Raw genomic sequence first — 27,070 nt, forward strand, 5'->3', positions numbered from 1 at the left:
AATAACCATCCCCAAAAATGTACTTATGATCAGAAAATAGGTTCCTTTGCTGGGAAGTATTTAATATTTAGACCTGGGGGGTGTTTGCTGAAGGAGTATCTTGGCATCCACTATATATAATCACTATAACTCTCTCAAAAATGTAGGGCCCCAAAATGAACACCTGTTTATTCCATCCTGCCTTAGTCTGCCTTGACTATCAACTTTTTGGCAACATAGTTACAGTGAAATAAAGGTAAGATAACTAAACATTACATACATCACTCTGAATCTGCATCATGTTTCTTGATAGTTGCACATTCATAGCATCAGGCAAAAGTGTGTAGTTGTGTAGTAGCTGTTTGTAGTTGGTATTTGTAACAACTTCCTGGGCTTTCTTAGCAGCTGTCACACTGAACATATCTAGTGGCGTATGGTACTTTGTCTTGCTGCTCTCATAACCCTTCTTGTACTCGCGTTCTGACTGCATTTTGGCCACATTCATATAGTGAACCAGTTTAGGATCATCCTGCAGGCTACGGAATCCAACGTGTTTGCCTTTTTCTTTCTCATAGGATTCCTTGTACTTGTACTGGAGAAAAACAGAACAAAACCTTATTGCCTTTGGAAAATGAAGACACGTTTATGATCTGTTTAATACTTTGAAATTCAATATTGATATAATTATAGCTCATAATGTACATCTTGACATTATTTTGCAGACATCAACTGATTAATTAGGTCATGGGGAAGAGGACTGTTGGCTTTCAGTCCGCAGACTGGTTGTACGTATACTGCAGATATAGACAGTAGGCCTGGAAGAAATTTTTTCATCAAAACTTTTCAGTGAAAAGCAGATTCAGTGACACCAAAACATAGGTTTTGCCCAACTGTGTGCATCAAACTTTCCTCTCTTACACCCTACCCAAATTCACAAAAATGACGGAATAAAACATATGTTTAATTTCTAAACAACTTTCTATATGAAATTTCCTTCAATTTCATTTTTTTTAATTCAAACAATTAAATCAAAAGTTTTTTACTTCTCTATTTGCTGAAAGTTATGAAAATCATATTTTTCCAGTCAGCCTGAAATCATATTTTTCCAGTTTCAGAAAAACTGAATTCATTTAAATAAAAAGTATTTTATTGATACAGCTCAAGGTCTATATTAAGATTACGGTGGGTTAACAAGAGGAGAAGAGGGCCAGAAATCAACTATTCACAATTGGTTTAACAGAAATTAGGTTTATTGGTGGACAAAATAAGGAGAGGATGGACTACTCCCAACCAGTACTCCATCCTGAGGGTCTTAAAAGAAAAGTGTTGAGGAATCTTTAGCAGAAAAAATAGCATTCTGCCAATTGCTTCTGGAGCAAGCTTCACTGTTGTGGATGCCATCTCCACTGTCGGCTGGGGCCCCAGCACTTCATCCTAATCCCAAAGGATGTCCTGGCCTGACTAGGCCAGAGAGGAACCCAGATGATATTGCCACATATACCAGCTCCAGCTGAATCCTAGCCACTACCTGGGATGTGAGATCGCATCACATGCATACACTCCCTCCGGTGTATTCTTTTCCTTCCCCACTTCAGGTTCTTTTATACAGTCCACAGCAGCAAGTCTCAGAGCCTGAGTTGATAGGCTAGCTCTTGTGGGGCTCATGATGGCACTAATATAGCGGTGCCACCACAGGTTGGAGCATAGGCTCAGGAGCCTTGAAGGAGGGTGAGCTTCTGAGCTGAAGCTCCAGTCCGGCCACATCTACACTGCTACTCCGAGACCCACTACTGCCTACTGCATCACATGGTATAAATCGGGTGGACAATAATTTTTGAGGGGGGCCTGCTTCAAGATTTTGATAAGTGGTCAAGGACCACACATGTCTATTGAGGGGTTGCAGGGTCTGGGACAGAGGGCTGGGTGCAGAAGGGAGCTTGGGGCAGAGGATTGGGGTGCAGGGTCCAGGAAGGGTTATGGGTTCAGGAGAAGATTCTGGCCTATGGAATGGGTGCAGGAGGGAGTCCAGGCTTTGGGGGGAAGAAGTGTCCTGGAGCGGGGGAGGGGAGTGCAGAGGGTTTGGGTGGTGACCTGGGGCAGGGAGATGGGGTGTGTGGAGAGGGCAGAGGCAGGCTCTGGCTGGGAGGCACTTAACTAGGCAGCTCCTGGCCTGCAGTCCAGCGGGATCCTCAGGCAGGCTCCCTGCCCGCCAAAGCCCCAGGCTACTGAAAGCGGCTGGCTGCTCCATGTGCCTTCGTGCCATGCTCCAGGGGAGGTGGGACGCTCGCCAGCACGTTCCCATGTGCCCTCCCCCAGCACATTCTCTCCACTCCCATTGGCATTGGCAGTGGCAGCACATAAAGCCTCCCCTGCTCCCCAGTATGCAGAGCAGAGAGGTACATGGAGCAGCCAGTTGTTCTGAGCAGCTTAGGGCTGCTCTGGGCCTGACAGTCCAGGCTGGGCAGAACACAGGCAGGATTTAAAGGCTTGGTGTGCCACACCTGGCCTGTGGGCTGTATCTTGCCCATCCTTGGTTTAAATGTACCCTTTATTGCTTCTCTTTCTGATCCCTCTCCTTCTGTGTAATCAGAATCCAGCTTAGACATCCAAAACTACATATTCTGCAATACTTTTGAAAACCTGTGACCAAAAAGGAGTTTTTAACAGCAATTCCTAAATTCCTGATGCTGGTATAAGTTTGCCAGGGCTCAGAGGGGCTGACGTTCCTGTGTTTTTCATCAGTGAGGAAGTCAGACACAGAAGCTGTATTTTCTATCTTTCCTTCTCTTCTTTACCCATATGTGTTGTCCGATTTTGTTTTCTAGGAAATGGGATCAGACTTTAAAGAACGACTGCTCCAGTCCTTCTCAACTATATTTTTTCTCCCCAAAGGACAGTTACTGTTGTCTTTATTACCATCTAAGAAACTCTTAGACAAGGTTTTTTTCCCCTTCCAAAAGCTATCTACAGCCAAAGGAAACAAGAAATATTGTTAAAATTAAAGCCTTACTTATTACTTTACATTTCAAATACTTGCATTGTTTTTCCTTCTGTCTTTTAAGATTCTTTAATAAAGGGTTAATGCAATTTTTAATGTTGTTCTTGCCATGGTACTATGCAAGCTGAAGTCTCTGTGTACCAAACCTTGTTAAAAGTCTTTACTATTGATCAGTGTAAAGGTCCTGTTAACCACTTAAATTCTTTGGGCCCACATACTCCATTTAAATTAAAATGATTCCTGAGGAGTTAAGGAGTGACGCAGGACTGGAATTACATTTCTTAGCAACACTGCACAACTAAACTATATAAGAAGAAGGAATTTGGCAGGACCAGCACTTCATTCAGTCCTTTGGTCATGCATATTAATACACCAAGACATCCAGCTAACCAGGGTTCAGATCATCAAGATGACTGTATTCAGGCTTTTTCTGAAGTCTCTATGGAAATCCATATCAGTTAATAATTGTGTAGTATCACAAAAGTGGTCAGACCTGTGATGGGCAACCTAGGCTACTGAGTAGGCTGCATGAGTGGCCCTCCTCCACAACAGTGGGCCACAAGATTGTCATAACCAAGATGGTCTTTCCAGATAGGACAGGTTTGCTAATTGCACTTGCATACGTAGAATTTGTGGAGTGTGCCAACTGAATCATAGCAATGCTTTGGACTCTCTCAGCCCACGCTGTGTGTGTGGACTCAGCACACACCTCACTTTATGTGCTTTTTCTTTACACGCATGTCACTTGAGTAAAAACTATGCAAATGGAAACCAGCCAAATCTGGCAACTCTGTACATGGGCAACAGTAAACAAAATGTCTCATGGGCTACACATTGAATCCTGATGGGCTGCATGCAGCCCACAGGCAGCAGGTTGCTCACCACTGGTCCAGACGATAGCATTATATGCTGCAGAAAGCTACAATAAAGTAGAACTTCCAATTTCTATCCAAATTATACTTACAGCACTGGCAATGTTTTGGGAAGCTTTAGCAGCAATTACAGAGATGGAATCTGGTTTCAGATCATACCCTTTGGCAAGTGTTTTTTTCCAGTCTGCTTTGTAATAAGCCTTAAAGAAAAACATGAACCAACATTTTTTATTATTATGAGTTGTTAATATTAATATTACAGTAAACTATAACATTTTTAGGTCTGCTTAAACTTACTACAAGGATAATAGAGTGTTTTTAGGCAGTCACTTCAAATCAGCGTAGTTAAACTGTCTTATTTTCTCGATTAGCATTTTTGTCAATTTCTAGGAAAATGGCCTTAACAGTGATACTTAATGAGGGCTAGAACTATGCAACATTTTTCTTTAAATAGTAAATTTGACCCAAAATACATTTTGGGGGACCATCAAAACTATTCACAAATCTAGGACAAATTTGGCAAATAATTTCCACTGAAAAAGAATGGATTATTGTGTAGAAATGTTGAAATATATCTGTCTAACATTTAAAAAAACATAATTTCAACATTTCACTTCAGTGACATTTTCAAAATGAAACATCAATTCAAAATGACATTTGAAGCATTTCATTCAGTCTGAAAGTTGAAGAGGGAATTGGTTTGAAATGTACCAATTTTCAACCCAGATTTTTTTAGTTCAGCCACTGAACCAAAAAATAGCTCTAGGGAAAGCTCTTACTCAAAAGCCCTTTTGACTTCACTGAATCAATGGAAAATTTGCCTAAGTAAAGGCTTCAGGGTTAGGTGCTATGCTTTTAAGTGAACAGAAAGCAGGAGAGTGATTGGTTCATGGGGTTGTTAACAAAATATCTCTCAGTTGCTGATGTGCACCCTGACACCAGATTGGCAGTGGTTCAAAACGACTAATACTTGATGGTTATCTATTGGAATACAGGCAGTCCCCGAGTTACGCGGATCCGACTTATGTCGGATCCGCAGTTACGAACGGGGCTGTTCCTCTCCCTGGTCTCCAGCAGACCAGGGAGAGGAAGCAAAGTGGCGGAACACGTGGGCAGCGGACAGGGCTGTCCGCTGCCCACGCGCTCCGAGGCTTGGCTGTGCTTTGCCCCCCCCCCCCCCCCCCCGTCCCCCTGGTCTGCAGAGCGTCTGGGCTGTCAGCTGATCGCGCGCTCCGCGGCTTGGCTCTGCTTGGCTCTGCTTTGCCCCCCCCCGTCCCCCTGGTCTGCAGACCAGGGGGATGGGGGGGGGGGGGGGAAGCAGAGCCAAGCCGCGGAGCCAAGCCGCGGAGCGCCCGGCCAGCTGACAGCCCAGACGCTTCTGGGCTGTCAGCTGATCGCGCACTCTGCGGCTTGGCTCTCCTTGGCTCTGCTTTGCCCCCCCCCCCCTGGTCTGCAGACCGGGGGGGGGGGGCAAAGCAGAGCCAAGCCGCGGAGCGCGCAATCAGCTGACAGCCCAGACGCGTCTGGGCTGTCCGCTGCCCGCGTGTTCCGCCGCTTTGCTCCCCGTCCCCCTGGTCTGCAGACCAAGGGGACGGACGACAAAGCAGAGCAAAGCCACGGAGCCCGAGGGCAGCAGGACAGCCACGGCGCGTCTAGGCTGTCCCGCTGCCCCCGTGCTCCGTGGCTTTGCTCCGGACACCTATGGTACAGCAGCTGGGGCGCTGCCAGTTGGTCCCGTAGCGCCGCTCTGGGCGCTACTGGACCAACCGGGCAGCACCCCAGCTGTTCTGCCCCAGGCGTCCTGATTTAGCCACTGCTGGTCAGATTCAGCAGCGGCTGAATCAGGGCGCCTGGGGCAGAGCAGCTTGGGTGCTGCTGGGTTGGTTCAGTAGCGCCGAGGAGCGGCGGCGCTACTGGACCAACCCAGCAGCACCCCAGCTGCTCTGCCCCAGGCGTCCCCAAGTCAGCCGCTGCTGAAACTGACCAGTGGCTGACTACAGGAAGCTCCTGCCCCGGGCTTCCTGGAATCAGCCGCTGATCAGTTTCAGCAGCAGCTGACTTGGGGATGCCTGGGGTTCTTAAGTTGAATCTGTATGTAAGTCAGAACTGGCGTCCAGATTCAGCCGCTGTTGAAACTGATCAGTTTCAGCAACGGCTGAATCTGGACGCCAGTTTCGACTTACATACAGATTAAACTTAAGAATAAACCTACACTCCCTATCTTGTACGTAACCCGGGGACTGCCTGTATATAAAAAATAATCAGTGATCTCTGGCCAGTTCCTAGAGGACAAATTCATTATAATTGCTATAAAAGGTCTCCATCTTTCCTTTGCAGGCAGTCTCAGCAGAGAACCTTATAGTAATAGCTTAGAAACACAGAGCTATGCATAAACATTACGTCTAAGGATTGACTAGGACTGGAGATTGAACTACCATCCCTCCCCTAAGTAAAGCAAAGAAAGAATTTCAAACTCCACACCAAACTGAATCTGTATATTAATGATATTAGGAGTTTCTTACTAATTCTCACTGGTCATTTAGACCTCATCTTAGAAGATGCTAATCTACCTGTATTCAACAAGGCACTTAAAGCACACAGCAGATGCATGCTTGCAAGAGCTTTTCAGAACTCTAGTCTCACCCATTTTCAATATTCAAATTTAACACCATAAATATGCCAAAATGAATCAAAAACAGAGTACTAACACTCTTTAATAGTTGAATAATATATAGTCAAATACTCACATCACTCATGTTCATGGCATTGACCTTGGCTTGAATAAACTGAGGAACATCAGGGTCCAGAGTGTATTTGTGTTTTAGTTTCTCACCCTCCTGCTTATAATTTATCTAAGGAAGAAATTAATACATAATGAGATACAAGGCAGTCACAGCAGCTTAATCATATACAAGTAGCAACATGTAATACTTACCAACAAACAGCAGTTTTAATACATGTATAGCTTTTGAAATGCAAAGGTCTACTAGATAGAAGTTGAGTCTTGGTATTTCAAAACATGCATAAAATAACAATGTTATCAGACAATGAATCTGGAAAATATACAACTGACAAATTCTGTCCTGTCCATAATAGTATGTTAAGAAACTGCTCACCTCACTCAGTTGCTTTGTATTGTGCTGAGCCAAAGTCATTGGCATTGAGTCTGGTAGACTTGTGAACTTAAAGTTCCCTGGGGGCTGGCGATATTTCTTTTCATTTAATGCCTCTCCAGCTTTTTTAACCTTTTCAACATCCAGAGATCCCAGAGGGCTCCATCCAATACCCTTGAGCCAGCTGTTGTAATCTTGTTTGTACAAGTTCTGAAAAAAGAGCAATCCTAAATTGGTCAAAGACTGCAAAGACATTCACAATGAATAGTATTCCTTCTTGTTCAAAGTGATAATCATATAACTTAGTCAGTATGGTCTGCATTTGACAGGAATATTTATAGTTTCTTATTGGAGAAACATAAATCTTTGCTTCACTCTTTCCTTCACACTTTCCTATAATTTCATAATTTTGCCCAGGGTGCTCTACATGCCTTGTTTCATACATTTAGTAGACTCTCTATTAATAAGTTACTGAGTTCCTTCTCTCTTCCCCCTTGTGAAAACTTTTACAGTCCCACCTATTCTTAAATCATTCAAGCTACAATGTTGAAGTTGAAGTACTTACATCACTTTGAATATTCATCATATTCTTTGTAAGTTCAACATTCATGGCATCTGGCAGATAGGTATAGTGGTGGATCAGATGTTTGTAGTTGGTATTGGAGGCTATGTCTTGAGACTGTTTAGCTGCATGGATACTGACCATATCAGCAGGTGTATGATAATTGGTCTTGGTCATCTCATAGTCCTTCTTGTACTCACGCTCAGACTGCATCTTGGCCACATTCATATAATGGACAAGTTTGGGATCATCACGCACACTTCGGAAACCAACATGTTTTCCTTTTGCCTTTTCATAAGCTTCTTTATATTTATACTGGAGAGAGAGAGAGGGAGGGAGGAAAGGAGAGAGAGATTGGTAAATATAGTATGCATATCTATTGGGTACGTATATTGATAGCTAGAGTTAAGGTACTGGAGGAGCTACAAAGAGTTCAGATGGGTCAGCCATCCCAACAGAATGCCCAGTGTCCGTACATATACTAAACTTTTTTGGAAATCTCCTAATATTGCCCTATTACCAGAGCAGCAAATAGTGGTGTGTGCACTAGTATAAACAGGGCACGAGAACCCAACTCTGTACAGAAGAGATTTTACATGATGCTCTGGTGAATGTTGGAGCTCTGCCAACACTAGCACTTCCATCTCTGGTGGAGCTGCACCAGAGAGTGCGCAGTGAATAGAAATTTCCGAAGGAAGTCCCATGTTAACAAGGCACATGAGTAATATTAGAATAATTACCAGCAACTGGTCAATCAACTGTTTAGTTATGGCAAATGAACCAAATATAACTGGTCAGCACTCCGCTGGTGATTTAACTAGACTAGCCCAATAAAGCCTACTGAGCCTTGCATTGCATCGGTTACCCCTCCACTCTATGGCAAAATGTGTCCCAGAATGGAGTGTATCATGCCACTGTAGTGTTCATGCAATAGGCTATCTAGCAATTTACCATAGGCAGATTATGCTGCTTAACAGTGTTATAGCCATCTATAACAAATGAAATAAAACAGACACTACAGCAGCTTCTGTTTACATAAAGCAGAGGGCTGTGTCTACACTGGGCCACTTATTCTGGAAAAGCAGCCGCTTTTCCGGAATAAGCTGTGAGCTGTCTACACTGGCCGCTTGCTTTTCTGGAAAAGCAATGATGATCTAATGTAAAATCGTCATTGTTTTTCTGGAAAAACTATGCTGCTCCCGTTCAGGCAAAAGTCCTTTTCCAGAAAAACTGTTCCGGAAAAGGGCCAGTGTAGACAGCACAGTAGTCTTTTCCGCAAAAAAGCCCCGATCGTGAAAATGACGATCGGGGCTCTTTTGCGGAAAAGCGCGTCTACATTGGCACAGACGCTTTTCTGGAAAAAGTGCTTTTCCAGAAAAGCATCCTGCCAATGTAGACGCGCTTTTCCGGAAATACTTATAACGGAAAATTGTTCCGTTTTAAGCATTTCCGGAAAAGGGTGCCAGTGTAGACGTAGCTGAAGAGTTTAAAATAAAATAGGCTTCTTCCCATTTGCTACTAGAACAATCAGTTTTATTGGCAGCCTTCTCAAATCCTTTCCATAGAGTAATGCTGGCAATCCACCATCGTGGAAGGGAAAGAGGATCCTGCTGGAAGGCAGTCTCTCACTGCCCACACAGAGAAAGTGGAAACAGAATGACACAAAACCCTGGGGGAAACGATGACCAAACAATGAGGCTCAATATATAGCGTGTCTGCCAGAAGAGGCTAGCAACTTCTGAAAGAGGATAAGGAAAAAATGTCACAAAGATGCAGGATCAGAGCCAACTTACAAAGCTAGTTAAGATCACAGTGTATCTATCTCAAATCAGAGCAGGTAAAGGGCAATCTGCTTACTCTAAAGAGGCCTCATTAGTGGTTTTGTTAAGAAAACTAGATTAGAATATTTTTATAAGACTTTTTAACAAGCATTAAATTCTAAAAGCCAGAGTCTCAGTGTAAGTGGACATAACTCCCCTGAACTCAGCAGAGTTATTTTCAATTACTCCAGCTGAGCATTAGAATGTAAATATTCTATTAGAGAATTTATTACTTAAATTAACATTTAGAACATTCAGAATCTGTTATTCACCCTCGTGACTCCAAAGAGACTGTTAGGGGCTCACAATCTGGCCTATCCAATACAATTTTTATTGAGAAATGACACAAAATGCACCTGGAGCTGATACTTACATCACTAGCAATGTTTCTTGAGGTTTTCGCTAGAGTAAATGGAATAGCATCACCAAACACGCTGGGCCCCTTGGCTATCAAATCATGATAATCTTGTTTATAATATGCCTAGAAAAGAAAATTCCAAAATTATTCAGTTCAAATGGTTACATGTGAGCTGAACTAAAGTAGCTATTGCAGGATCTGGATGAGGTAGTGGTAACATGCATCTCATTCATTGTTTATCAGAGTACGGCCACATCAAATAAACTGTGTTGGTTTGCCCATTCAAATGCTAAGATAATGATGACAGCAATTATTTTGTTATAATTTGATTATGTAGACCTGTATCTACACATCAACCCTAACCCATATGATTTGCTTACATGGTGTCATTATTTGGACATATTATGTAACGTGCAGCACTCATCATTACTTATTTCATTAACAACATGCAACTTAGTCATATCCTTGAAGAAATCACTTACATCACTGATGTTGGCTGCATTGTACCTAGCCTGGATAAACTGTGGGACATCCGGTGTCATTGTGTATTTATGTTTGAATTCCTCTCCTGAAGATTTGTATAACCTCTGCAAAACACGTGACATGGTTAATCACTTCTTTCCAAGCACAATGAGCCCCAGATCACTGTGTATAACTGAGGGCTCAAGGTTGGTCTCTCAGACATATGATGCCACCTACCTCATAAAATCAGTGTCTGCACTTTCATGCACAAGCTCTGGTTTTACAAGCTTTACAAGATTTAGTTTACAAATATAAGTTTATCATAATAGAAGGAGGCACAAATTTTTAAAGGTAGTTAGCTGTTGCCACACTTCAGCCTTGCAATGTCTAACTGGTTTAGGAGCCTAAATCTCATTTTCAAAAAGGGTTTAGCCACTTACAAACCAAAATCCCATCAACAGTCATAGGAATTTAAAAATGTGCAGTGTCTAAATCCCTTTTGAAAATGAGACTTAGGTGCATTAATGCCTAAATATCTTTGCAAATGTGGAGTAGACTCCTTGTGAGTCAGTAGGTCTGAGAGTGTACATTGTAAACTTCTTATCATATCTGTAGCTGCACATATTAAGCATGCAGTTGTAAAAATATTTTAATTAATTTCAGTGGTATAATGTTAAATATAGACCAGATCCTCAGCTGATTAAAATAACTTTTTTCAATAAAATGCTAGCCCTATTGAAGTCACCAGAAATTTTAATATTGACTTCAACAAGTCCGGGATTTCACCTTTTGAGTTACAGTGATTTACATCAGCTGATGAACTAGCCAATTCTGTTCTCAATAACCACAGTATAAAATGCCGGGTGAGATTTTATGACATATTTTGTACAGTGGATCAAACTACATGACCATAACAGTAATTTTGGCCTTAAAATCTATGACTCAATGGAATTAGGAATAAATCCATTGAATTCAGCAGAGCTACCCCGTACAAAACCCATCATACACATTTGTTGATGTTTTATGTGTATATATGCTCACAACTACCAAAACTGCAGAAAATCCCCGTTGTTTTCCCCATTAGTATGGAAATACCTTTTCGCAGATGTAATAACAACTTACAAAGAAATAGTGTGATGGTTTATTTAACTTAAACTAGTACATACATACAGATACTTCCATAGACACTTCCTAGTTTTGTTATGTTCCTTTTCCCCCAGACTTACATCATTGAGTTGATGTGTATTCTGTTTAGCTTGGACCATAACCGGAGAGTCCACCACACTGGTAAATTTGATGGTGTCTGGGTGCTGACGATATTTCCTCTCATTCAAAGCTTCTCCTGCTTTTCTAGCTTTCTCTACGTCCAATGAACCAATGGGAATCCAGCCAATGCCTTTCATCCAGTTATCATAGTCTTCTTTATAGGCATGCTACAAAAAAGTAACCATACAGGTCAGATAGCTAAGTTTGCCTTTTTCTTGATCCCTCTGGACATATTCCATAGAAATAAGTATGTTACTCACATTACTCTGTATCTGCATCATGTTTTTGGAGAGTTTCACGTTCATCGCATCAGGTAAGTAAACGTAATTGTGGAGCTGCTGCTTGTAATTAACATTGCTGGCAATGTCTTGAGCCTGTTTGGCGGCCACAACATTGACCATATCTAATGGGATGTTGGTTTTCGTTTTCGTTTTCTCATAATCTTTCTTGTATTCCCGTTCAGACTGGAGCTTGGCTATTTTCATGTAGTGAACCAGTTTGGGGTCATCCTGGAGGCTTTGGAAGCCAACAAGTTTACCCTTGGCAAGTTCATAGTCTTTTTTATAGTGGACCTGTCAAAGCACAGTCAGACACAAAACACACTTTCTTTAGTGAACAACCTAAAATGTAATTGTGAAGCAATGATGCATATTTCTTACAAATGAAGTTTCTAGGGAAATTATAACTACTAAATTACAACCACTGTCATTGTTTGTCAGTGAAAGTACTTATAAACATAATACCCATATCTCTTTACATTTTCATTATTGTACAAATATTAGCTAATTAAAATATTAGCTAAGTCTCCCTCCCCCACCCCGCATTCCATACACACACCCTTCCAAGGCATTTTTATCCCAACATTACACATGGAGGAGCAGGGATGTCAAAGATATATTAAGTGACCTCCACAAGGTTACATGCCAGTAATCTGCTCCAAAAGCCTACCAACAGCACTTGGGGGCCTTACCATGGTTTTAAGATCAGGCTCCAAATTACTGACAGAGACATAAGCACTCCCGTGTCCCTAGGACATAGGCCTATGACTAGGACACAAGACCTCATTGTCTCAGTTGATTACAAAAGTGTTAGTGATGTTTTATTTATTCAATGAGTTTTTTATACATATGTGTAACTGAACTACATTAATTAAGTAGCATAATACATTTAAAAACTGATTCCAGATCTATTAAAAGGATTCAAAAAATAACCCAGAAAAGGATTTAATAAAACCCCACCTCAATAAAACAACCCCTCAGTTGTAATAGTAATGCAAACAATTTTAAAATAAATCTTCACTGCATGTAATAATAGTTACGTGAAATGCGATGTACTTACATTGCTGGCAGCCTGACTAGCTGCCTTGGCAACTCGGATAGAAATAGCATCATTTCTTAGGTCATATCCTTTTGATTTTAATTCTTCCATGTCCATTTTATAGAAGTTCTGAAAGAAAATATCACTTTTAAAATAACAATCTAAGCTTCCATTACCTGTACTTAACATTGTATGCTAAATCAAGCACTCTTACTCCAATGAAAACTTACATCACTAATATTGTAGGCATTTACTTTCGCCTGGATAAACTGGGGCATATCTGGAGGCAGGTGATACTTGTGAATTATATCTTCACCTTTGGCTTTATATAGTACCTGCAGGAGGATGTAAAAAATAAGTTTGTCAGTCAAATACTTATAGATTTTAAATACTAAAAACATGCTGAGTCATATAGCTTGAATTAAGCATCTTACATAATAATAGCAGCACTTTTATGTGTACTATGCTGTTATATAGAAGGCGAAAACCTAGGCCCATTGAAGTGAATGGCAAAATGCCCATCAACATCAACAGGGACAGAATTTCACTCAGAATATAATACATACATGTGCGCACACATACTCAAACCTATTGTAAACACCCATTTTAGGGACTGACAATATCCGGTTAATCAACTGAAGTTATTTTTTAGTAACACTGTAAATTCTACTAAGTACATTTGAGGATAATTTCATGAGTGCCCTTAAGATAAAATAGTGATAGAAATGTAGCCGTGTTAGTCTGGTGTAGCTGAAACAAAATACAGGACTATGGAGCACTTTAAAGACTAACAAGATGGTTTATTAGATGATGAGCTTTCGTGATCTGAGGAAGTGGGTCTGGCTCACAAAAGCTCATCTAATAAACCATCTTGTTAGTCTTTAAAGTGCTACATAGTCCTGTATTTTGCTTAAGATAAAAGGTACTCAAGAAAGGGTCGTCTTTGTGTGCAGGTATCACAGAGCACATCCTTATATGGTCAAATTTAGTCCTGTTGTAGGCAGAAGAAACACCAATTAGTTGAATTAAGTTCCTCCTGCCTGCACCCAGACTGAATGTGCCTCTTGTGCTACAGAACACATTGTGCTGCAGTGGATATGGGGACACTCACATGAATGGAGGGAGGGGCACGACCTGTCTGATAGCACCTTGAGATTAAGTGAATGGGTGCATTTGACTTTATAATTCTATGTATTAATATATATCAGTCCACTTGAAATATCATAACTTACATCACTCCTCTGGGCCTGGTTGATTTTAGCCTGTACCATAACAGGCTCGTCTTCAATTTGGGTAAATTTAATAGTGTCTGGATGTTGGCGATATTTTTTCTGTTCAGAAAATAAAAAATCAAATGTTACATTTCCTTGATGGCTAGGAATATCTTTTTATCTATTTCCATTGCACCTATTTGTAAAAGTAAACATAGGATAACAATGCAATTTGATTCAGTTTGAGAAAGTCTAGCAGAGGACAACAAAAATGATTAGGATGCTGGAGCACATGATTTATGAGGAGAGGCTGAAGAATTTGGTCTTATTTAGTCTACAGTAGAGAAGATTGAAAGGGGATATGATAGCAGCCTTCAACTACCTGAAGGGGGGTTGCAAAGGGAATGGAGAGAAGCTGTTCATAGTAGTGACAGATGACAGAATGAGGAGCAATGGTCTCAAGTTGCAGTGGGGAAGATCTAGGTTGGATATTAGGAAACAACTGTTTCACTAGGAAGGTGGTGAAGTACTAGAATGTGTTACCTAGGGAGGTAACAACGGTACAATGATAGTGGTAAGATTATGTTCATTATTTTCAGCTTAGTCATTTGCCCATCATTCTATTGGAGACAAAGGTGACTGCAAACAGACAAGTGGAAATGAGAAAGACATACAGAGAGAAAACATCTATATTCATAAATTGCAAACCTGGACCAAACCATCAAATTTGCCATCTGCGAGGTAAAGTTTCATTGCAGGTGTCATAGAATTATATAAATACTTGCCATTGGAACACGTGACATGCCTAATTTATTCTTAAAAGATGACATCAGCAGAAGTCAGGATGAATCTGAATGCACATTGGTGAGGGGATAGCCAATCATCATTATGTTTCATGTTGTTTGCTACAACTCATCATAACTCCAAACTATCATATATGAAATAATAGCAGCTCTATGAATCTCTGCTGCTGATGGTTATGAACTAAAAGATGAGCAAATTTTAATAAGCTGCCTTTTCAAACCACAAGAGAGATCAGAAAAAATATCATCTTGTCTTGCCTCTTGTTTTCTTTCTTGCTGGTTCAAAACAATTATGGGAAGTGGGCTGGGCACTCTTTATGTCTGTGATATTCAGAACTAGCTGGAACAATGTTCTGTCTACAGGAACTCTTGGTTCCTTTTAGACCCAAACTCTTCTCAGGAACACGGACACTTAAATATTGTGTAGGAGGAAGCCAACAGGATATCTGTTTTAATATTGACAAATATCAGCATTTGTATCAAAAATTCTTTTATCCATTGTACTGATTCTGCAAGAAATCCCCGTGAAAGTCACGGATTAGTTTAGGGGGTATTTCACATGTTAAGGAACAGCATGATATATATCATGAAGAGTAGTGCTTTGTTGCCTTAATATTTTTCTGGTGTACTCTCTATTGCAATTGGAATTGATTTAATCACACTACATTTCTTTACCTCATTCAGAATGTTTGAAGCTCTCTTTGCCTTCTCTGCTTCCATGGACCCATATGGCACCCAGCCACAACCTTTCATCCAATCATTGTAGTCAGCTTTATATTCATTCTGGAAGAGACAAAGAGATATGAGGTATTCAATGAAAAGAGGAAGCTTCTGTTTGCCTGAATTACCCATGTCTCAAACAGAGCCAATAGTAAGGAAGCTTGAAATGTTAATTTTTATATGAACAAAACTGGAATTGTCTAGGAGGCGAAAGGAGAAAGAGGGGAATGTCCAGACAAAACATAGAAGCCTCCAGTTCCTTAATGCACAATTAGCATGGTAGGCTGCTTCCTCTCATGATAAAAGTTAGATATCTGTGCTTCCTTGAATTCACATAGCTCCTGTTAACATTAAAGGGAGCCAGGTGCATGCATTCAAGGGACTTCACTGTATTCTATTCACAAAAGATCTTTGCAACAGTATCATTATGGTTGGAAATATCAATCCCCTAAGCAAAAGTAATCTTTTATTCTGGTCAAATACTCTTTGCTATGGTAATAAGAACCAAAGCCACGCTTATAAATGAACAGCTCCTCTTCCTAGCTGGGTGGACCAAGAGGCACGGGAAACACATTTTGAGGTTGGGGGAGGGAACTCAATAGACAGCAGCTGAAGCAGTGTGGTATGAACCCTGCTCTTTTTTCTCACAACTGCCCATTCTTTGCATGTCGGGGCTGCTGCTTCTCTTCCCTCCCCCTTCTCCAGGAAGGGTTGTAAAAAGGAGGGGCTTATATGCTGCATTTGGGCCATTGGATGGTGCACATGGTGCAGGGCTAGGTGACTGGCTCCTTTCTGATGGAAGGGGGACAGGGACTGATATTATTTGCTGTCTGGGTAGAGTAGCCTTTGTGGGCTCTTCGGCTTACAGTCTCCCTGGTCTCATCTGTCTTACATCTGGCACTAAAAGAAAGCTGAGTCAGAATTCTTCCCATTTCTCGTAAGTGTCCCTTGGCAGGCGTGAGGACACAGAGGGGGCATGGCCATCACACCCACCCTCAGGTTAATAGTACACAGAGGCTTGGGAGCCTGGCCTATGAGTGGGAGAACTGTGGAATTCCACCACAATAATGGTGAAGGCTTTATTCCTAAGACCTGGAGGGGGCTAACTTAGAAAGCTGAAGGAAGGGGTCAGAGTTGAAGCTAGCCCTGAACCATGGCAGTCAATCATAAACATTGCAGAAGAAGACAACTTCTAATTGTTTTTTGAGGACATTAGATTAGGGGGTGTGACTTAGGTCAAAAGGTTTATAATGGAAAGTAAATTGCAACTTGAACTGCAGAGTAACTATCATGACTCCATAATTCATACACAACCAGTTTATTGAAAATCCATTGAGAGAGAAAAATTAAGTTAGCAGTTGCACACTCTGCCTTACAGGTCATCCCTGATTTCTGCCTAGTGTTTAGTGAAACATCATTGCACATCATTTTCACTGCATATCTAAGACAGTCCTTTTGACACATGGTATCTGTAGCCTGGAGCATCTCCACATTAATTATTTTGACCCAACTGGTCAGTAATAGCACACATCCTGTTAGTCAATATCATATATATTAGAAGGCTTTGTATTTTCAACACTTACGCTAAGTGCCAGCATGCTTTGCACTCAGACTTCACTTGTATTGAATCGCATATAACCCCAGTTTGCAGGAGAAGAACCTTTACAGAACTGGTCAGTAATACCATGCCTACTGAAGCATGACCACTTACATCACTCTGCAGAGAGTAGGCCTTCTTTGCAAGCTCCACATTAATACTATCAGGAGGATAAGAGTAATTATGTAGGAGATGCTTGTAGTCTATGCCGCTGGCAATAGCCTGAGATATCTTAGCCTGCGTGATTGGGATCATATCCAGCGGAGCTGTGTATATGCTCTTTGACAATTCATAGTCCTTTTTGTACTCATGCTGTGAAAAGGAATTCAATAAATATGTTTTAGATTAACATGGAAAACAGTGTTAGTCTTTTCAGAAGGAAGTTGCTTCCTGGCAACTTCAAATATTTTAAATAAGTTCAATATCTGCTAATTCCATGAGATGTATCAGAAACAAACAGAATAAGGCACAATATTTTAAAGAAGATGCTTCGATAGGAAACTATAATAATTTGCTTTCATTAATCTGTACTTTGAAACTACTGTTACTTGAAACTACTGTATTTTGAAACTACTGGCAAATGTTATGACCCCCACCACCAACTGTCAGCAGATTTCAGCAAAGAGTGTCTAACACCAAAGTGCAGATCTTTACCACCTGAGCTAAAGGAACTTCTTCATTAGCTAGCAACAGTAGTAGACTGTTATCCTTTATAATGTATTTCCCAATAGAGAGGGATGTGATACACACTTTATTAGTCTATTACACAAACAAAACCACATTATGGATAAAATTTCACTCATGGTAAATTGGGCTGAATATTGAGGATTCAAGGATGCTATATATTGGGGAGGCACCAGAGACCATCAGCTGTGCCTGAGTGTAGGGGTATCACAACCCTGCATCCAGAATAAAGATTCTGCATAAGATACAAATAGATGGTGTATGGGAAGGGTAGGAGATGGGCCATTTCTCTACCTGCATTTCCATTTTCTTCTCAGCCTATAAGTGTAAAGCCTTTGGTCTCTTATAGGTCTAGTAGAAGTCTAGCACACCGTATATATATATAAATAAATAATTGTGATAAAATAGATTATCATAAAGAGACTTACATCACTTTGCTGTTTGGTCACTTTTGCAGAATGTAACATCTTGGGATCGTCATGAATGCTCAGGGCTCCAATCATTTTCCCTCTACTTAGTTCATAGTCTTTCTTATATGCCACCTGCACAATGAGAACAAATATATTAAACTATGCTCCACATTTACAGCTGAACGACTGTTGCTACATTCATATTCCATACTTACATCACTAGAAATTTTAGTGTTAGCTTTAGCTGCAAGAAGTGGAATTGCATCAACTTTGATTTCAAATTTCTTAGCTTTAGACCTCTCCCAGTCATACTTGTAACAGTTCTGCAGACATGAAAATAAATGAAATAGGTAAGATATGATATAAAATATTAATCCATCAACTAGAGGATAAAAATAATTACTGGCAATATTTTATACTAATTAACATGTTGATTGTTTAGAATATTAATTTAAACTCAATTTATTATATCAAACTTTTCAAGCTTAATTCTCTTTTACACAAAGACCATGTTATACCATTCTAAAAGTGGTTATAAAGATAATTGACTTCCACTTTAAGGCCATTCATTTTATACTGAATGTTTAGGCAGCTGGTGCACTTTGTCCCCTACCTATTATACTATCCAACATGGTCTCATTGTTTACTTTGGTTTCTTCCTACTTGTGTCTGTAGCTATCTGTTGCCTCTTGTCTTATGTTTAGATTGTAAGCTCTTCGGGGCAGGGACCACCTTTTTTGTTCTGATTTTGTGCAGCTCATTGGGGTCTTGATCCACAAATGGTTCTACTAGGTGCTACAGTAACACATATACTAAGTGACATAGTTATGTAAAGTGGATTTCATGTAAATGAGAATCAAAACCATTCTTTCCAATTTTACCTAGTATACTACTCTTAATTATACATATTAACTATATTACTACTATTCATACTACCTATAACTATACCTATATGACTATATGATTCTGTGTTCATGTGTGTGAGACAGAAGAAGAGAATTTATTAGTTATCTGGAGTTTATCCTCGTCATCAGAATAATTCAGTTTTTACTACAGGTGCAAGTATAAGTGCTTTGCTATGAATGTGTTGCATCATTTACAAGATAGTGTTACATTAATACTTACATCACTCAGATTATAGTCATTGACTCTGGACTGAAGGAAAAATGGAGTATCTGGTGGTATGTGGCATTTGAATTTCTCACTTTCGTGTTTAGCTTTATAATTCAACTAAAAACAATCAGAAATATTCATATAAGAAAAGTACAGATCATAGGACAGCAGATAAAAGGTTATACTCATTGGCTAATACAAGTAGTAAGCAAGAGAGTACATTTTTGTTTCAGACCCAATTTCATGATGTTTTAGAATATTCTGTGTTGCCTATTTTTTGCTCATTTTGAGCTATAACCTCACTCTAGCTCTCTGTCTTTATTGGGCTCACTAAAAACAGATAAGTGAGAATGTTTTCTTTCAGAATAGGAATCTTTATTCAGGTCTGAAGAGGCTAAATTTGCTATCAGAAATTCAGTTCAGTTCAAATTAATACTGTATCTTTAGAATTGTAACATTTTTGACACAGAGGTTTATTTTTGCATATCAAGTAGAGATGCAAGAAGGTAGAAAACACGGTAATGCACTAGCCTTTCCCTGTGGAGAAAGAGATTCCAATCTTAATTAAGTCACAAGTGAAAATGAGGCTGATGATCTCATCTAGGTTCCTGCCCATGCACTAAAACCCAACTCAGTTGGGAATACTTCTTCAATCAAGATCCAGGATTAGAACAGCACAGGTGTTACATTTCAGGATTGGGATGCATTGGCAAAAAATAAATATAGAAGCTTGCATAATGCTTGCCCTCAAGGTGTCTGGATCTAACCAGTTCTTTACTCTTACTAGCACTAAATTCACTCGTTTATTTTAAGCAGAAAGTTAATTTGGTATAATGTCATCTTATGAGTATTCTATTACATTTATGTCAGTAAGTGTCCACAACTCTCTGCTGCAAAAATAAAGACAGCAAAATTATGGGCATTTTCCACTGATTTCAGTAGATTTTCCATTTATACTGCCATGTCTGTATTTTATTATTGTAGCTACTTTTACCAGCACTGCATCTACTATATCACAGCCATCACAAAGAGATGTCATAGAAATGTTGTTAAAATATTTTACATTCATTACCATAAAAATAGGAAACCACATAATGTTTTGCTTAATTTGTCACGCTACTTACGTCACTCAGCTGCTTGGTATTGATCTGTGCTTGAACTTGTACTGGTGAATCAGTCACTTGCGTAAATTTGATTTGATCAGGATGCTTTTTGTAAGTATTCTGGGGGAATAATCATTTAAAATGCTTTAAATACACACATATAAATAAAGTTTGCTATCAAATACAATACTGTACTATTGTGTTATTAAATACTGACTGTGCTCCAAGCAATGACAAAGTTAAAAATACATGTTGTAATGGAATGTAAAACACTTTGATAATAGCTAGCCACTAGGTGGCACCATGAGCAGCAATTTACCAGCGCTGATAACAGCCAGAACTGGGGAGTGCAATAAGGAATATAGTGAATACATTTTGTGTATCTCTTTGGGAAGGAAATGCCATAAGCAGGCCATACCTGAAACAGAAGCCTGGCCTGCTACTAGCAGCCCTGCAATCTACCTCGTACAAGGCATACAAGATACACATCATCTGATGCAGTGGGTCTCTTTCTGATTTATTCTATCAAAATAGCAAACTGAGGCAAAGTAGTATTTCAGAAAAGGTAACTGAAAAACACTACAGAGAGCAGAGCAGTGCCCTTCTGCAGTTACCCCCCTCTAAGAAAAAAAATAAGCTAATCACATCCTGAGCACTAGGTGTCACAAGATCCTGAAAACAATATATATGATTGTGGCCTTTATAACCCACACACTCAAATAGGACCTAATCCAAAAACATGGACTTTAAAAGATATCTTTCAGTTGACTTTCATGGGTTTTGGGTTAATCCCTTCTATGAAAAATTAGCTTCCTTTCAGTAATTTTTGCCTTATACTTACATCTTTGCATTGGTCTAACTTCTTTATAACTTCATACTCTTGAGTTACAGTTTGGGGGAAGTAGCATTTTGCCTTGTCCTCTTCATAATCTGCTTTGTAATTTTTCTAGGGAATAAAATGACATCAGAGAGTAAGCATAGTGATCTTGCCTTACAATGACAGTATGGTGAAATCAACAAAAATACTGCCACACTTACATCACTCTTCATAGCTGCAACATTCATGTAGAGTGTATGATATGGGTCCTCATAGCTACCTATGTAATGTCCCAAAATATTCTTTTGGTATGCATCTTTATACTTAACCTGCAGAAAAAGCACGTTTATAAATATATATAACTGAGAAAGTCAGGTGTGAAATACAGGAACTCAAGGAATTACAACACTACTTACATCACTGAAGTTTTTCAGAACACTATCAATTTGAAACTTTGGAGTTTCACAGTAATTAATGCTTGTTGCTTTTGTCTTCTCAAAGGCTTCCTTGTATAATTTCTACAAAAGAAAAATAAAGTCTGGTAACATAGAAGATTTCATTGAGATTCATTGATTCCCATCAGCAGAAATGATAATCTGCCTAAAGCCTTAAGTGATTTGTACTGACACTGAGAAATACAAGTAAACCATCAGCTTGACAAGGCAATAATCTGCTAATGTAAAAAGCAGAGATGGGATTGACCTGAGCAGTTTAGATCTGTAGCTGTGATTTGCTGAAATGTCCATATGAGTGGCTCTAGGGTTTCATTATAAATATAGGGGGCAGGTGCAACATTCAGATCTAATTCCAGAGCCTAACTTTTCCAAAGGTCATGGCGTTCATATGCTGTGATTTGGTACAAAACCTAATATACCCTTGTCTCTGGAGAAAATGCTGAGAATGTAGTTCTGCTTTTGAAGAATGATTTTTATAACATGTAGAACTAGAACATGTTTAGATTGAATCTACCTGGAATCCCTTTCAACAATTAGAAGAGAGGGCCAGACAGTATTATCAACACTCACGATTTTAATCATAAGTACCATGACAATTGTTGCTTTTCTTAAATCCCCAGGAGGAACTGATTAGGTAAGAATCTGCTGCCTTTTTTTTTTCTTAAAGTAAACTGCAACTCCTCATGTTTGGAGAGAACAGCTCGAAAACATGACTTGAGAGTTCTCTAAAGGCTCAAAGACCAGAAAGCAAATAAAAGCACACAAAATATATTCGTTTTAAACATATCTCTTGATTTTTAAGCCTGTCTCACAATTGTGGGGTGGGGAGGCACTGACTCATGATTTTTTAACTCTTGGAAGGGCCAGAATTAGGGCAGGGCCAGGCAAGGGCTCAAAAGTGGGGCAGTGCAGGATTGGGCCCAGTAGCCACCTGCCACCAGAGCCTGGGCTGGGCACAAAGCTCAGAGGTCAGGCTGTGTGACCACAAGTCTGGCAGCCATGGGCAGCCAAAGGAAGCAACGGATGGTTCCGCTCTACACATAAAGAGCATGGGGAGAGAGACCTGGCTGCAATGGCAGCTCCTTGGTAAAGTGGGAACAACTGGGCTCCTGAGAGGCAGTTGCCCAACAAGGATGAGAATCCAGGGAGCACTGCAGGGCAGGTAGGCTCAGGGGGAGAGGTCATCTCCAGGAGGTGTCACCGGCCAGCACCAAGCTCCTTTGAAGCAGAGACAAGAGTGTGTTGTGCCTGCATCTCCCATTGGCCATGGTTCTTGGCCAATGGGAGCTGCAGAGCCAACGGTGGGGGAGGAAATGTGTGCAGAGATTCCCTGAATGCCCCTTGCCTAGGGGCTGCAGGAGCATGCTGGCAAGCCAGTGCTCAGGCCTCCAGCCCCACAAGAGGGCACTGAGGTTTGGGCATTGGTGTCCACTCCACAACACGGAGATTTGTGCAGGCCAGGTGGGTAGAAGCAGCCTCCTTAGCCTGAGGCCCTGGGCTGCAGCCCCCAAATCCCCTGTGTTAATCCAGCCCTGTGTTATACAGCTGAAAATATTCAAACTGAATTTTTATAACACTTACATCACTTAGCAGCTTTCCTGCAACTTTTAGCTGTTTCAGCAATGGATTTTCTGTAGCAGGAAGTACATTATAATCTGTAGCAGCTTTGTTTTTTTCATAGTCTTCTTTATATTTCACCTACAAAAATTAAACAAAAAGTGTATTTGGACCGTCGTCTTAATTATAGTGCTCCTTTTCAGAGGGGCTGCTTTTGGAACAAGTAAATTATCAGAGAAACAGCATAATTCTAAGCGACTAAGTTATTGTTCTATAATCTGCAACATTCATCCACTGTGCCCCAAAAAGCATTGGCCTTCTCACAGACAATCTCCAAAGTCAAATCCTCATTACCCTGGATAACCCATAAATATATAAGTCCAGGTCCAAAGGATTGTTAAAAACCAGTGGATAATACTTTCAGTAGGGCCACAAAAGACTATTGGGGAGACAGCAAAGCAAAGAAAAATCTCATTCCCTTACTCCCACACCTTTACCTATCTTTCAAAGTCAAGTGTTCTCCATCGACCCCTCAAAATACGTACACAAGTAATTTAATTATATAGTTGTATCATTGTTACCTTTGATACTATACAAATAAGACTAAGGGGGTAACTGTAAGCAGTTCAGCAAAATATTGGAGACTGAATAAGGGATCACCAACCAGAAAAAGTTTGAGAATCACTGGTCTAGGAATGTCTTTAATGTGAAAATATTGGGCCAGCTCCTCATCCAGTGTGAGTTGCATAGGTCCATTGAAGTCAATGGAGCTATATGGATTGACACCAGCTGCAGATCTGGCTCATAACAGAAATCTCAGGCAGAGCACAGAAGAAAGTTCCCTATCAAAAGGGGTTTTGCAGCTGAAGGTCTTGAATATACTTAAGAAGCTTAGCAGAAGTACACTAAACACTTTTGCAGGATGAGGCAATACGTTTACAGGCAACTTCAGTGGGAACATGCCATCAGAGACTTCTGAAGTGGAACCAAACTGAATAAATAGGGGGCATTCTTCACTTACTTTACTGGCAGCAATTCCAGCTCGTTTATTAGCCTCATACTCCGGAGTTTCAGTTTGCATAAAGGAGATTTGGTCTTTCATGAGCTCATAGTCTTCCTGGTATTTTCTCTGTAAGTAACAGAAAAAGAGAACAAAGTGTATCAAATGCATTACCACTGCAAAATAGTCATCCATAATACAGCTTACATCAAGGGGGGAGGCCTGGAACAATTTGTATAGTGAGGGTGCTGAAAATCATTGAACTAAACCATAAACTCTATGCGATGGAAACCACTTCAAGCCAGCAGGTGCAGCAGCAGCACTCCCAGCATTCAACTTCCAGCCCCTATGGCTTAAATAGAAAAAGAGAAGTACTACAAGCAGAACAGAAAAAATATACTAGGCATTACATGGTTGAAAAAACCCAGTGTCTAAATAACTCTTACCATACTTAAATTATCAGAGTTCATCCTTGCAACTGCAACTTCATAGCAAGGAGTTTGACTCCACTTGCCTTTGATGTTATTTTCATAGTCTTCATGGTACTTAACCTATAATGCAATTAAACAATGAATATTAATCCCGTAAATATATAAAATAATATAAATAAAATAACCTGAAATAGCCCTTTATGATCACCTAGCCTGTTTTCTAACTATTTTTTTAAAAAAATTGCTTCAAATTTTACAAATGCTTCAAATACATTTTATCTGCTGCTGTCATGGATGTTTTGGCTTAATTATTCCATTGCTTGGTTAACGCCTCCTTGTTCCTTCTTCGTAACATATTGGGTGCCATCTAGCTGATTAGCAGCAAAAAGTCTTAGATTCAACAATTTTTTCACCAATAAGGAGGTTGCTTGTTGTTAGTCTTCTCCTCCCTCGGAGAATAATGATACAGATTCCTATTGTTTAATCTGATTTAGGTTCTAGATTACACATGGTGAAATTTTCAAAGGCGCCCAAGGAAATCTACCTCAACCTATTTTGACAATCCTGACACAGAATATATGACTCTCACCTTCTCTTATCCAAAATCATCTACCATTCCCTACTGGACAATGATCACCATGCTTGGACAATGTACATTTGTTTACAATTTGGACCAGCATCACTAGAAATATGAATTAGATTGTTCAGTCATTGCCAAATCATGCTCACCTCCCTCAGCTCTAGCAATTGTCATCATTTTTTCTTTTACACAATTGACCAATAAAGGAAAGGCAATGACATTTTTATGCACTTCTACTTTATTCATCACCATGATTATAAATATGTATTGGTTTCTTTTGAATAGTGCTTTCTGTGGTGCATATACACTGCTTATATACATTAGATTTAATAACCTGATTTACCTATTTCTACAATAATGTGTTATGCTATCAGGGAAACTAGTTTCACAAGCCAGAATTCCACTTCTGCTTGTTCCAAAGTTTACTCAGTGAATCAAATTCTCTCTGGGCATGTCTACGCTTGCACCCTAGTTCGAACTAGGGATGCAAATGCAGGCATTCGAAATAGTCAATGAAGCGGGGATTTAAATATCCCATACTTCATTAGCATGATCTCGCAGGCATGCTTGTTCGAATCACAGCTGATTCGAACCAGGAAGTGCACGCCGGGACGTGTTAGTTCTAACCAAGCCCCTTGGTTCAAACTAATGTTACTCCTCACTTCCTGGTTCGAATCAGCTGTGATTCGAACTAGTGTGCTGGTGAGATCATGCTAATGAAGCGCGGGATATTTAAATCCCTGTTTCGTTGACTATTTCAAATGCCTTCATTTGCATCCCTAGTTCGAACTAGGGTGCAAGTGTAGACATACCCTCTTTGAACAGTAAGTTCTCTCATTTTCTGGAGCTTGTACATATTCAGATCTGAGGCAGCTTCAGTTTTAATTACTATCCAGGACTTCACACTAACAGATGTATTTTCCCCATTGTCTCAACTAGAATTTTCTGCTACTGAAGATACACAGTCACAGAACCATAGTGGACTACCCAGATTTATACAGAGTTGGCACTCCCTTTACGCAGTACAGTATATAGGATTTCAATCAGCTTGTACTCAAGCTCATCAGGAAACCATCTAATTTAGACTTCAGTCTAGTTCTCATTTGCTTCATAATGGATGCAGCACAGAGGTTTTGACTTGGCGCCATTATGCTTAAAACTGCATTTTGATACTCCAATTTATTTGCAAGTTCCAAAAAGCCAAGCACTTCCATGCTGCTTCAGTTCTTATGCCACTCAGACAGGGGTGGATATAGGGCAGGGCGAACGGGGCGTACGCCCTGGGCCCCGCGCTTCAGAAAGCCCCGCGCATGCGCCGCAGCGCCGTTGCGCATGCGCATGGTGTCACTGCACATGCGCCGTGGCAAAGGGGGGACCCCGCGGAATTATGCTGCCTCGGGCCCTGCAAAACGGTCATCTGCCCCTGCACTCAGAGACTGGCTATGTAAACGAATTCTAACAAAATGCTCTTGTTTTCACTGCCATGAACCACATACACTTTGTTGAATGCATTCATATTTCATTAGCTTTAAACAGTGATCAATTAGTTCCTGCAGGTTCTAGAATTAGGTCTTTTTTAACACCCATTTATCTTTTGAGCTACATTTGAGTAAGATACTTTGGTTATCTGAGAAGTTTTCTCCAAATAAAATATTTTCTCTTTGCTCACATATAAGTTCATCAATGGTTTTGCAACATCATCAATAATTGTAATCCCCTAACGTTATGCTGTAGTTAATTAGCAGTACAAAATAATATGATCATATAACACCTACACTTCAGTCACTCCATTCTGAATGGACTTAAAATCTTACTTCTAACATAGGAGTCTAAGGGACTTAG

At 40.2% G+C, this 27,070-nt stretch overlaps 1 protein-coding gene across 35 annotated transcripts in view; it reads right to left on the bottom strand.

Moving 5' to 3' along the window:
- The window catches only part of NEB (nebulin), a 194,429-nt gene that overhangs the window by 153,977 nt on the left and 13,382 nt on the right, over positions 1 to 27,070 (bottom strand). For all 35 annotated transcript variants that reach the window (XM_075933364.1, XM_075933387.1, XM_075933388.1 and 32 more), the window contains 24 exons: positions 24,664 to 24,768; positions 24,239 to 24,346; positions 23,242 to 23,358; positions 21,622 to 21,723; positions 21,427 to 21,534; positions 21,230 to 21,334; positions 20,410 to 20,508; positions 19,298 to 19,402; positions 18,388 to 18,495; positions 18,191 to 18,304; positions 17,193 to 17,390; positions 15,437 to 15,544; positions 13,980 to 14,078; positions 12,978 to 13,082; positions 12,769 to 12,876; positions 11,691 to 12,002; positions 11,391 to 11,597; positions 10,185 to 10,289; positions 9,718 to 9,825; positions 7,528 to 7,839; positions 6,966 to 7,172; positions 6,597 to 6,701; positions 3,942 to 4,049; positions 260 to 571 (listed from right to left, as the gene is read on the bottom strand). In XM_075933364.1, the coding sequence (XP_075789479.1) occupies positions 260 to 571; positions 3,942 to 4,049; positions 6,597 to 6,701; positions 6,966 to 7,172; positions 7,528 to 7,839; positions 9,718 to 9,825; positions 10,185 to 10,289; positions 11,391 to 11,597; positions 11,691 to 12,002; positions 12,769 to 12,876; positions 12,978 to 13,082; positions 13,980 to 14,078; positions 15,437 to 15,544; positions 17,193 to 17,390; positions 18,191 to 18,304; positions 18,388 to 18,495; positions 19,298 to 19,402; positions 20,410 to 20,508; positions 21,230 to 21,334; positions 21,427 to 21,534; positions 21,622 to 21,723; positions 23,242 to 23,358; positions 24,239 to 24,346; positions 24,664 to 24,768 (3,465 nt within the window). The remainder of the gene's footprint in view (positions 1 to 259; positions 572 to 3,941; positions 4,050 to 6,596; positions 6,702 to 6,965; positions 7,173 to 7,527; positions 7,840 to 9,717; positions 9,826 to 10,184; positions 10,290 to 11,390; positions 11,598 to 11,690; positions 12,003 to 12,768; positions 12,877 to 12,977; positions 13,083 to 13,979; positions 14,079 to 15,436; positions 15,545 to 17,192; positions 17,391 to 18,190; positions 18,305 to 18,387; positions 18,496 to 19,297; positions 19,403 to 20,409; positions 20,509 to 21,229; positions 21,335 to 21,426; positions 21,535 to 21,621; positions 21,724 to 23,241; positions 23,359 to 24,238; positions 24,347 to 24,663; positions 24,769 to 27,070) is intronic.

Source organism: Pelodiscus sinensis, chromosome 7 (genome assembly GCF_049634645.1).
Source record: "Pelodiscus sinensis isolate JC-2024 chromosome 7, ASM4963464v1, whole genome shotgun sequence".
NCBI lineage: Eukaryota > Metazoa > Chordata > Testudines > Trionychidae > Pelodiscus > Pelodiscus sinensis.